The sequence below is a fragment of the Ahaetulla prasina genome, chromosome 3, assembly GCF_028640845.1.
Source record: "Ahaetulla prasina isolate Xishuangbanna chromosome 3, ASM2864084v1, whole genome shotgun sequence".
NCBI classification, from domain to species: Eukaryota; Metazoa; Chordata; class Lepidosauria; order Squamata; family Colubridae; genus Ahaetulla; species Ahaetulla prasina.
In genome coordinates, this window is record NC_080541.1 from 230,922,131 (window position 1) to 230,934,841 (window position 12,711).

The window sequence follows — 12,711 nt, forward strand, 5'->3', positions numbered from 1 at the left end:
TGTGGATGTAGTTCCGTTGAGGACTACACGTTGAGTGCGGTTGGTCAGCCAGTTACGAATCCATCTTGTGGTGGTGCTGTCTAACCCACATTTTTCTACTTTACCTAGTAGTAGGTTATGGTCTACTTTATCAAATGCTTTACTGAAGTCCAAGTAAATTATATCGACAGCATTCCTCTGGTCTACTAATTTTGTCATTTTGTCAAAGAATGCGATAAGATTAGTTTGGCATGATCTGTTTTTGACAAACCCATGTTGGCTTTTGGTTATTACTTTGTTTGCTTCTAGGTGTTTGGTGATTCGTTGCTTGATTATCTTTTCCAGAATCTTCCCCAGTATTGAGGTCAGGCTGATAGGTCTGTAGTTTCCTGGATCTGTTTTTTTTCCTTAACTTTAGTTATTCTTGTGCAACCCTGGCTTGAGTTGGAGCCCCATATTGGATGTCCCAAAGGTGATTTTTCAAGAGGCAACTGGACTTTCTGGTCACCAAAGGCACCTTTGGGACAACCATGACTTGGATGACTGAGAATGTTCAGAGTCATTAGGGTTGGGTAACATTTTGGGGTTTGAGGAAGTTTGCTAATTTGAGTAACTTGTGGACACAGATTCTCACACCATTATGGATTCTGTTCATATTTTAAGGGAAGATGGAAACAGCATAAAGGATAAAACATGTTTGAATATAAAACTTCTGACGCACTCCACTCTCCCTCCCCCCACCCAATATAGGTGCTGGGGGGGGCACCCTCCTCTGAGGGAAAGACCGATTTCACCTGTCTCAAAGGTGCTTTTTTTTTTCCAAGAGGCAACTGGACTTTAAGGGGGTTTTTTTCCTTCCCACCTGTCTCTTCTTTTCATGATGGATGAATCTGGGATCAGGCTGTTTGCTGCTGACAGTAGAAAGTTAGCATCTAACAGCAGCAAGACTGTTGATTGGACAATATTGGAAGAAAAAAGAATTACCCACAATAGAAGAATGGATATTGAAAGTTTCCAATTTGGCTGAGATGGCTAAAATCTCAGCCTTCTTGAAAGACAGTACTCAAGAAAAATATCTAAACGAATGAAAGAATTGGATTGATTATATTCAAAATAGATATCAGATTAAGAAATTTTGGATTGCCTTTGAATAAAGGACGTTGTTTTTGATTTTAATGGAAGAAGTCAGGTTATGTGAGAGAGAAGGATTATAATTGTGTTAGATTTTAAAAATTTAATGTATGACTGTTTGTTTATTGAACTATACCTTGTGTTTGCTCTGGGAAGTCGGGGGGGGGGCTTTGGAGGGAGGGGGGAAGGAGGGGGAGGGGGGAGGGGAAGGGAAAAAATTTAATTGTTGTTGTAAAACTTTTTCAATTAAAAAAAAAAAGTTAGCATCCTCCCACCCCCCTCCTAGAAGAATGAAATTTTCTGAGGAATATTTAAAAAGGCAGGATAAAATATTTCCCCTAAAAGAGAAATAAAAATCTTAAGGGAAACAGAAACTCAGAGCCCCAGCTCCCTGTCCCCAGCAGATATTTTGTGCCCATTGAGGAAGACTGGGCCAGCCTGTCTACAAAACAAAAGACCTTCAGCTCCAGGGTGATGGGATTAAGACATGACCCCCCCCAGGACATAATAGCATTAACCCACTAAGAGAACAGTTCTCACTACATTGCACAATCTCCTAAGGAAATTGCATCACCTTCAAACTTCAACCAAACCTGGGAGCTCAAGCAACCTACAGGGCCAGCTAAGGGCCCTACAACAGCCAATAGAATACATGTTCTTGCACAGGAACAGGAAGTTCAACTCCATGGTCAGCTACCCAGAACCCATGTGGTTCTGCTTCATCGTTAAACCATCTTTTCAATCAGCCTCCATGTTTCCAGTGTCTTTCTCCCGGCTTGGAACTGAACCAGATGGAAATTTCTTCCCACACTCACAGCCATTGTGTCTCCCTAAGAGCTGGTGTTGGAGGTGCGCCGTCTCTCTGGATCCAGAACTAGTTTGCATGCTGCCCAAGGAGACCCTCCCTCTGCAGGCTGAAGGGAGCGGGAGGCCTCTGGTCTTAGGCCCTCATCTGTGTCAACGGGCGGCTGGCCAGGAGGGTGGAGACAGTCCAGCAATGGCAGGTCCCACTTCCCAGCCAGATTCAGAAGACAATGAACCTGAAGCAGACTTTCCCTCACCTGGCACAGATCCACCAGGTCCATGGAGTGCAACAAGGTGGAACAAAATGTTCCTCACACGATTGTGACACCAACTCTGCTGTTTGCGTTCTGACATCTGACCTCAGGAAACTGACATGGAAGCCAAGATTCCTTTTGCAATCTCAGAATGCATATTATGATTGACAGCAGTGTTGTTCAACCCTAGCAGCTTTAAGATTTGTCACCTTTTAGGTCTTTTCTGAGGTACAATCACCATTTAAAGTTTAAAAGAAAAACCTAGGGAGAAGCAAATATTTCTCAATAATTAGCAGCTGAAAAGACAAAGGGAGAAAATGCTTTAGCAGGATCTCTCCCATTGACCATGCGGAAGGTACCATGAAAAATCATATTGGGTTCCTCCAGGCCTAATACCCAGAATTCCCAGCCAGCACAAGGTTGTGGCTGAGAATGTTGTGCCTTATGGTGATGAGACCCTGCAGAGACCAAGTGGGGTTCCACCTTGGATGAGAAGATGAAGAAAGGATCCCTTTGCCTCTTGCTTGGTTGAAGGAGCTTGGTGGCTTCCACGTTGTCTCTCCAGCCAGAACAAGAAGCCCCCAGACATCCCCCTCCAGTGAGAATTTACCTACATTTTGCTTACTCAACCTCTATTTGAGGTCCATGTGCCTTCAGGGAGCAAAAGACAGGTTCACCTACTGCCCCTCCGCAAAGCAGAAACTTCCACCCCTTCGCTTTTGAATTCGGAAAAGATAGGAGTTCCTCCACCACTACCACTCCTAGTATCCTCTGGAAAGGAGCCTCTGTCCATTCCCCACAGAATAGAATAGAATAGAATAGAATAGAATAGAATAGAATAGAATAGAATAGAATAGAACTTTTTATTGGCCAAGTGTGATTGGATACAACTCAGGACTCTTGAGCCAGCCCAGTCTGTGTTGGATTTGCCGGTCCAGGGGGTTCGGTCCAATCCCAACCTCACCCCATCCTTCTAGTCTGACCATTGCAATATGCACACTGGGTGGAGTTCTATCATTACACAAGATTGCTGCATTCCTGGAAACCACGGCTGTGTCCTTCCTCCTTCTGAGGTTGGGTCTCCTGTCTGGAGGAAGCACTGCATTGGGAAAGCCCCACAAACCTGCCCCACCCACCACCAGCCCCTTTCTCCAGCTTTATATACTCCTGCTGCCTCAGGCAAGAGACCTCCTTCCCCCTGAGAGACCATGTGGGCCAGGCTTCTTCTCGTTGGGGTGCTCCTCTCCTTCTCTGCTGACCTCCATGCTGCCAGTGGTGGAGATGGTGATGAAGAGAGCCTGAGACCTCTGAACAGTGAGTAGACTCACAGGAAACCCCTGGTGGGAGATGGACCTGAGAAGCCGGGTGGCTGGGCTGGGACTATTTTCTCTTCTGGGGTTACAGATTACAGATTAACAGACCTACAAGGTCATCCAGTCCAACCCCCCCGCCCAAGCAGGAGACCCTACACCATTTCTGACAGAGGGAAGTCCAGTCTCTTCTTGAAAGCCTCCAGTGATGAAGCTCCCACAACTTCTGAAGGCAACTTCTGTTCCTCTGGTTGATGGTTCTCACTGTCAGAAAACTCCTCCTTATCTCCAGATTGAATCTCTCCTTGTTCAGTTTCCATCCATTGTTCCTTGTCTGGCCTTCAGATGCCTTGGAAAATAGCTTGACCCCCTTCCTCCTCTGTGTGGCAGCCCCTCAAATATTGGAAGACTGCTATGATGTCTCCCCTGGTGAAACTCCCCTGGGTGAGTTTCAGGCTCCAGCACCCTTCCTTTCCTGCAGGGCCAGGCCAGCCCACCCCTCCCAAGGCAGGAAGCAAGCAGTCAGCTTGGCTTCTTGGCCTGCTGCGGAGTGAGACCCTCTCCTTCCCAGGACCTCTTTTCCAGCTGGCACACCTTGCAGACCCTGTCCCAGGTTCTCACCTGGCCACCTTCATTGCCAGGAGCATCTCCTGGCGGCGGCTGCTGGTTGGTTTGGAGTTTGCTCTTATGCCTTTGGGGGAGGGGGAGATTTGCATCCATGACCTTTAAGCATGACCCGCTTCTTCTGGCGTGGATAAGGACTTTTTCCGGGCACCCCACATTCTTGGGATGGCTTCTGTACTCTGGGGATAAACTTCCTTGTTCCCTCCATGGGCGAACCCAAAGGACACGGTGGTGTGACCTGCTGGGAATTTATCCACTCATTTCCCCACCTTTAGTAAACATCCCACTGAAGGATTCATTTACTTTGTTAAAGTTTCTGCCATTTATTAATAAGTTGCAATGATTTATTCCATTTTCCCAGCCAAATGAAAATACTCCGTCTTTGATATCCTTTGTTTTTATTCCGTCCTTCAATTCCTCTAACATCAGCTATGAAGGCAACGTCTCCTTTGACCAAAACCTTTTCTCAGTGAGACAGGCAGGGCTGGAAGGGGGGGGTGTTGGCTTTTTCCTGGGGACCCTTGTAGCCCAGTCCCAGGGATCAAAGCTGAGGATCCTGATGTGGGGATTCTGAGGGTGACACACAGAGCCTAAAGTTGAGACCTTGGAAAATATGCAGAGAAGATCAACTAAGATGATTAAAGGCCTGGAGACTAAAACATATGAAGAATGATTTATTTCTATATATTTATAAATGTGTATGTGTGTGTGTGTGTGTGTTTATTTATTTATTTTATATATTTATTGAATTATTTATATCCTACCTTCATTACTTTTTTATAAATAACTGAAGCACAGTTAGAAACCGGTGAACGTATCTAATCCACCTTCTTCCTTTATTTTCTTTCTCCCAATTCTGCCAAAACTGACAATTCCCTGCCTCCCCACCTGCCACCCCTCTGGGACCTCCAGGTTTCTGCCAGTTGCCTCCAGATCGTCAAAAATGCAGCGACAAGTCCTCCATCCGGGTCTTCTATAACTCCCAGGCGGGCGTGTGTGAAAAGTTTGTCCATCAAGGCTGCGAAGGCAACGAAAACAACTTCGCAACTCAGCTAGAATGCCTGCGGGCCTGTGCCAGCCGTGGTGAGGAAGGGAGGGTGGGGGGAGAAGGTTGAGCCGGGAGGCGATGGGGGCTCTTGGGTCATTTTACAGACTCTTCTGCCCGTCAAAGATCTCTCTGAACAGAGAATAGAATAAAATAAAAGTGGAACGGAACAGAATAGACTAGAATAGAAAATATGGAACAGAACTGAACAGAGAAAAGGTTTATTGGCCAAATGTGATTGGACACACAAGGAATTTGTCTCTGGTGCAGAAGCTCACAGTGTCCATGGGAACAACGAAGTGAAAAGTCATAGATCATAAATCATAGTTGCAATCATTAATCATAAAATACAAACAAGTAATAAATCATAAGATACCAGTAGGAGGACGTAGTAGGAAAGGTGAGAAGGTGAGAAAAATAATAGCAATTACATGGATAAATATCTTTAGTCTTAAGACAGTGCTGAGGGAATCAGCTGTTCAGCAGAGTGATTGCGGGGGGGCGGGGGACAGGACTACTACTGCTATTATCATTACTGCTACTGCCGCTTCTATTACTACTACTACTAAAAAAATAATCCCACACCATGGAGGAAGGAGTGAGCCAGGCTAACTAAGAGGCTCCGGATAAAATGTCAGGGTTGAAAGGGCTCCATTCTTAGAGATGTTTAGATAGCACAGCTGTTAGTTTTGGGGGGGGTTTTTGCATTTATATCCCGCCCTTCTCCAAAGACTCAGGGCGGCTTACAGTATGTTAGCAATAGTCTTCATCCATTTGTATATTATATACAAAGTCAACTTATTGCCCCCAACAATCTGGGTCCTCATTTTACCTACCTTATAAAGGATAGAAGGCTGAGTCAACCTTGGGCCTTGGCGGGACTTGAACCTGCAGTAATTGCAGGCAGCTGCTGTTAATAACAGACTGTCTTACCAATCTGAGCCACCAGAGGCCCTTAACTACTTAGGGGTCTTAAAGGTAAAGGTTTGCCCTGCCCAGCCACGTCTGACTCTAGGGGGCAGTGCGAGGGAGCCAGCCTTGTCCAAGGAAGGTTCCGTGGTCATGTGACCGAGGTGCACGGAATGCTGCTACCTTCCCACTGAAGTGGTACCTATTTATCAATTTGCATTTTCCTGATTTCAAAGTGCTAGGTGGGCAGGAGCTGGAACAAGTGACAGGAGCTCACCCTGTCATGCAGCCCTCGGGACTTGAACTGCCAACCTTCTGGTTGACAAGCCCAGCATCTTAACTGCTGGGTCTCTTGACCTCTCCAGGGTCCCGTCTGCAAAAGCTTCTGAGTAAGAACAGAGAGCAAGTGGAGGGTTTAAGCCGTGACTGGACGAGGACCATGAGTCAAGGGATGGAGCTAGAGAGGCCTAACAGTGAGATCTGCTCCTCCCACAAGGCCTTAGTTGGGTTTGAAGGCCTTCATCCACCATGTCCTCCATCCACCGTTTTCAAGTGGTTACATGGAAGGTCAAATCCCACAGCTCCCTTTCACTAATACGGACGGTCATCACTTAAAGTTCCTAATTGGGGGGTTTGATATAAATGGGAATAGAGAAAAGGGGGGAAAAGAAGTATAATTAGATATAAAGATTAAAGAAGGGGACGAAAGGCAATTAGATTTCTAAGAAGGTTGTAAATAAGGAAAGGGAAAATGAGAGAAAAGACATTGATGAAAGCATGGAAGGAGGGTTGGAAAATAACAAATTGGATTCAAACATGTACCTGGCAGATATTTTGTTCAGAAATGATGTTTTTTAATGTTGTCTATGTCTAAAAAATAAAAATAAAAATTACCAAAAAAAAGATACTAATTGGGGCTGGCAACTCTATCATTAAGTGAAGCAGACTCTAAGTGGAAAATTACTTCACCAAGATTATGCTTTGGGGCTTGAAAGAGACAAGTTTCATACTTTGGGCTTCTGTTTATCTCCTAACCGCCCCTTCCACCATCCTGTGCCTGCTTACTGTTTTGTACACATCAAAAGAAATGCGACCACACGGCATAATAGGACTGAGAGGCTCAGGCACTCTACACAAACAGCTTAATCTCTTGAGATCCCTTTCTCTCCTATCGTTTTGCTCTACAGAGAATAGGAGAAAGTGACTTCTGTAGGCAATACCTTGACTGCCTGATCCTTTCCCACAGCCAATGCAATCGTGTTGCTTTTGATATGTAGAACAGCAAACAACATACTGTCTTGAAATCTCTCTCCAATCTTTCTTCTCTGAGAGCAGTGGGAGCAACAGTGTCATAATTTCAAATGGCCTCTGAATGAGTAATTGGTAAGCAGGGATTATTATACTACTATTGTTCTGAGAGCCATGGTGGCCCAGTGGTGAAGATGCTCACTTCCAACTCCAGAAGGGTTGAGAGTTCAATCCTAGATAGGGGCAGATGTTTCTCTCTTTTAGGGCTCAGAGAAAAAAAAAAATCTGAGAACTCCACATAGGTGTCAGGAAGGGCATCTGGCCAGTAAATGCTCGGCTCCATCCAGTTGCCCCAAAAATCTACCTTGAATTAAGGGAATACAGGGTTGTAAAAGGGGAGGGGTTTTTTTATTGTACTAATATTATACTTGCGTTCTTCTTCTTCTTTTAATGACCTCATAATCCCTTGTGGAATGGAGTCTGGGCAACTGAATGGAGCTAGCAGAGTGTTTTAATGGCTGGATGCCCTTCCTGTCGCCAATGCGGAGTTTGGTTCAGCAGATGTATATTCTCCGTGTGCCCAGAGAGAGAAATACCTGCCTCTACTTAGGATCGAACTCACAGCCTCCCGATTGTGAGGCTAGAGATCCATCTCTAGGCCACTGCACCACTCCTAATATTGTACTCGTGCCATTTCTAAGATATTAATGCAAGGTGTATATTTTGAGATATAACCTACTAATCTGGCATTTCTACCATTTGCTGAATTAATGGCTGATTATTGGCCAGCAATAATTATTGGCAAGAAGAGATTTGGGGGGGGATACACTTCAATAAACGCTCAGAATCTTCTGCCTCCGTCCAGATATTTGCCGACTCCCAAGTGATTCTGGGTTTGGTGACGCCTATCGGTTCCGCTTCTTCTACAACACCGTCTCCAAGGCCTGTGAGAGTTTCCTCTACAAAGGCAGCAGAGGAAACGCCAACAACTTTTGGGATGAGGAAACCTGCACCCAGTTCTGCACAGGTAAGGTGGGTGGGACCCCCAAGGGGCTTTGCTCCCCAGCAGAAGTGAGAAAGGGAAGCAGGGCCAGAGAAAAAGCAAGCCGTGTCCAGCAGAGGGAAGCGGGCTCCCCATATGTAGAACAGGGAGTGCTAGCTTTATAACCACAATTGCAGCCCAAATTTCTATAGCTAAGTGAGACAGTTGTTAAGTGATTTCTACCCAGTGGTGAAATCCAATTTTTTTTTACTATCGGTTCTGTGGGTGTGGCTTGGTGGGTGTGGCAAGGGAGGGATATTGCAAAATCCCCATTCCCTCCCCACTCCTGGGGGAAGGATATTGTAAAATCTCCATTCCCACCTCACTCTGGGGCCAGTCAGAGGTGGTATTTGCCAGCTCTTTGAACTGCTCAAAATTTCCGCTACCGGTTCTCCAGAACCTGTCAGAATCTGCTGGATTTCACCCCTGATTCTATCTCATTTTGTGACCTTCCTTGCCACAGTAGAGGGGCACCGCTAAGCCATGTCCAGCTGCCTCTCTTCCCTGGACCCCTCCTTCTCATCAGTTGATTCCTGGTCTGGGACTCTGTAAGTTTCCACTGAAACAGCCACATTAGGAATATTGTGTCCAGTTTTGGTTTCCATACTATAAAAAAGATGTGAGACTCTGGAAAGAGGGCAGAGAAGAGCAACCAGGATGATAAGGGGACTGGAGAATGAAACATACGATGAACGGTTGCAGGAACTGGGCCTGGCTAGTCTAGTGGAGAGAAGGACCAGGGGAGACGTGAGAGCATCTTCCAATATTTGAGGGGCTGCTACAGAAAGGAGGGGGTCAAGCTATTTTCTAACCGAAGGCCAGACAAGGAATAATGGATGGAAACTGAACAAGGAGAGATTCAATCTAGAAGTAAGGAGGAACTTTCTGACAGTGAGAACAATCAACCGATGGAACAGATGTTGCCTTCAGAAGTTGTGGGAGCTCCATCACTGGAAGCTTTCAAGAAGAGACTGGACTGCCACCTGTCAGAAATGGTGTAGGGCCGTGATGGCAAACCTATGGCACGCGTGCCCGAAGTAGCACACGGAGCCATGTCGCCTGGCACACACAACATCACCCGTTCCTCTTCCAGGTTTCTGGGGTGGATGCGCATGTGATGATCAGCTGGCCTTTGTGAGTGCAGCAGGTCTGTGAGCCAGGAATGGGGCTTCCTCAAACTTCGGAATGGGGAGGGTCCAGAAAGTATTAGGACCAATGGAAATTATCCCTTCTGCAGCATCATCAGTCTCCAGGCAGAGTCTCCCTTGACTTCACCTGCTGGAGGAGAGAATTCCACGCAGAGAAGCCCCAGTTGGTTCTTAAGGCCAAGATCCCCCCTCCCACTTTCTCCACTTCTCTCTCTCTGCAGAACTGTCTCTCCTCCTTCAGGTGAAGTCCAAAAGCACTCTGCCCGGAGACCAATGATGTTCAAGCAGGGAGAATTCTCATTGGTGCTGCCCTTTGTTCTGGCCCCTCCCATCTCAAAAGTCTGAGATAAACACTTCCTCCCCAACGCAGAATTTCAGATTCCTCCTCTGGGGCTGGAAGCATCTGGCCGGACACACATGCGCAAGCAGAAGAATTGCTGGCCGGTGCACATTCCGGAAACCGGAAGTACCTTATCCAGCATGCGCAAACCCCCTGGGCAGCTCCTCTTCCTGACAGGCTGCCTGTGCGCCCGCGCGAAGTGCTCCCTTTCGGGCATTTGGTGCTGAAAAGGTTCGCCAACGCTGGTGTAGGGTCTTCTGCTTGAGCAGGGAGTTGGACTAGAAGACCTCCGAGGTCCCTTCCAAGTCTGTGGTTCAGCTGCCACCTTTCTTGCAGGACCACGAAGACGGTGCCCAAAGCCCCAAGGACTTGGCATCTGTATTACGCAATGCCAATCAGACGCCGACTGTGGCAAAGGGTCATTCTGCTGCCCCACCGGCTGTGGCACTGTCTGCCGAAGAGGAGTTGAGGAGGTACGACTCCCATTTCAGGAGGGGGGGGGATGGAGATGGAGAATGTGGAAGTGGAGGCTTCAGGTCCTCTGTGCTGTCCCATCCCACCCCACCCCATTGCTGTCGGACGGCAGATGAGGCCCCCACCTTTTCCTGGGCCTCAGGAAAACTTCCCAGGAAGGACTCTCTGGGCATTGAAGGCCTGCCCTGATTGTGGCAGGGTGGGGGCAGGAGTTGGCCTGGGGTCCCCTGGACCACAAGAGCAGGAGCCTGGGGTGGGGGGGTGAGAGGATAGTGAAGCCCCTTGTGGGAAGGGAAGAATCTCTGGTGTGAAGCAAATGTTCCCACTCCATCAGGATTGGACCTCTTCCCTGATGGTCTTCCTGCCTCTCAGCCAAACTCAGGGCCTGTGAACTGGGAGGGGGGGACCAGACCCTGCCCCCCCCCATAGGGGGGGTGTCGTTGCTGCTTCCCAAGGTGAATCTCTCTCCTTTCCTTCGACAGGAGCGTTGATCCTCCCACAAGAGAAGGTTGAGCTCCGGGAATGGCCGTTCTTGGATCCAACTCAAAGTGAAGACCTAGCTATGCTGAAAGCCTCCCTCCCTCCTCCTCCTCTTCCTCCTCCTCCCTCCCTCCTCCTCCTCCCTCCCTCTCTCCCTCCTTCTCCTCTTCCTCTCACTCTCTCCTTGCCCCTCCTCCTCCTCCCTCCCTCCCTCCCTCCCTCGTTACGTGCTCCTCCTCCCTCCCTCGCTGCTCCACCTGAGGAGTCTTTGCTCCTCTGGCTGTTCCTGCTGCCTGCTCTTGCCTCCCCCTCCGCTGATGGAGATGACACCCCCCCCCAATAAAAGATCTTTCCCTCTCACTCAAATCCCCTGCAGTGTTTCATTTTCCGTAACCATCCTCAGTCTGGACCGCCTGTCTCGGGGGCAGCATCCTCGCTTTGCATGACACCTCGGTGCTCTCACCATCCCTGCCGCCAGCCTCCATCGCTGGAGGGTTCAAGCAAAGGTTGGCGGCAGTGGTGGGATTCAGCCAGTTCGCACCTATTCAGGAGAACCGACTTTCTAAGCAGTTGGAGAACCAGTTGTTGGAAGAAATCTCATTTTGTTTTTTCCCACTTTCCAGGGCTAATCCTGTAAGGAAGGCAGGAAGGAAACATTCTGCTGTTTCTAGCCTAAACTTTATTGCCCTCCTTACAGAAACTGCCTCTCCGGTTAACCCTTATTACACTGTAACAGCTGAGGCGGAAGTGCCCATCGATGTGAGTGACATTGAGTTGGCCACGCCCACACGGTCACATGACCACCGAGCCCCACCTACCCAGCTGGTCATTAGGGCAGTTAAATTATTTGAATCCCACCACTGGTTGGTGGCCATTGCTCTGAGGATCTCTGCCCTGGGCTGGGGTTGGAATAGAGGACCTCCCATCGCAAGGCTTCTCTGAGCATGTTCAGGGGGATGAGTGATCTTGGGCTTTCTGCAGATTGGTCCAGGGCACAACTGACCCATGGCGGGAGAAGAGAAGGGCAGTGCAGACTCTGCCTCCTGACCAAGGGTTTCTCTCCCAAAGGGTTTTACCACATTTTTGTCTCACTTCTGCCCAAGATCGCAAATTAATGGGGGGGGGAGGTGTTATGTATTAACAGTTGTGCCTTTAAATATTTGAGCGGGAAATCAGCACGTTGCTGATTGGACGAAGCCTCCAGCAGAACTGTATAAAAGGAGAGGTTTTTGCCCCAGCCTGTTGCTGGGTTCACCCTATATTAAAGAGCTGTTGTCACTACCCTGGTCTCCAGCCTCGTTACTTCCCGAACTTAACATTGGCGACGAAGGTGGGATCTCGAGGCTAAGGAGAACCAGAACCGAGCTGAAGCACGCTAGTCCCGAACCCAGCAAACTCAGGGCAGAAACGCGGAAATGGCAACACGCCACCCGCACGCATACAACCCGGCAAGGAGAAATGGGGAACATATATGACCCGTTTCGAAAGCTTTCTAGAAGCCAACGAACTACAGGGGATCCCTGATAACCGCAAACGGGCTTACTTCCTAAGCCATTGTGGGCCGGAGGTAATCGAGATTGCGGAAGCCCTGGCAGAGCCAACGCCGATACAATCGGTATCGTGGCCGACTCTGCAGACTTTGCTGAAGAACCATTTCGCACCGACGCCGTCCAAATACGTGCAGCGGTTTGAATTCGGAGAACGTAGACAGATGGAGGGCGAGTCCATCGGTGACTACATGGCCGCTTTAAGAAGAGCGTCCAAGGACTGCGGATACCGAGACTTAGACGAAGTGCTACTCGAGCAACTCATCCGAGGGGTCAAGGACATCCGCCTACGGCGACGACTGCTAGCCAGGAGCAACCTGACACTAGCCACCGCTCTGGACGAGGCCAGAGCACACGAAATGTCTACTAAAGCAGC

General features: G+C 48.3%; 1 protein-coding gene across 1 annotated transcript; it reads left to right on the forward strand.

Annotated features, from left to right (window-relative positions):
- Positions 1–3,325: 3,325 nt before the first annotated feature.
- Positions 3,326–11,148, forward strand: LOC131195289 (BPTI/Kunitz domain-containing protein-like). The gene is made up of 5 exons (XM_058177082.1): positions 3,326–3,482; positions 5,015–5,185; positions 8,170–8,331; positions 10,171–10,307; positions 10,791–11,148. The coding sequence occupies exons 1-5, from the start codon at positions 3,377–3,379 to the stop codon at positions 10,797–10,799; spliced, it is 585 nt and encodes a 194-aa protein (XP_058033065.1). The 5' UTR covers positions 3,326–3,376; the 3' UTR covers positions 10,800–11,148.
- The last annotated feature ends 1,563 nt before the right edge of the window (positions 11,149–12,711 follow it).

Excerpts from the sequence above, each read along its gene's own strand:
- LOC131195289 (XM_058177082.1), top strand. The coding sequence starts at position 3,377 with ATGTGGGCCAGGCTTCTTCTCGTTGGGGTGCTCCTCTCCTTCTCTGCT. Across the intron at positions 3,483-5,014 it reads GAGCCTGAGACCTCTGAACA|GTTTCTGCCAGTTGCCTCCA; the intron begins GTGAGTAGACTC and ends TGGGACCTCCAG. Across the intron at positions 5,186-8,169 it reads GCGGGCCTGTGCCAGCCGTG|ATATTTGCCGACTCCCAAGT; the intron begins GTGAGGAAGGGA and ends GCCTCCGTCCAG.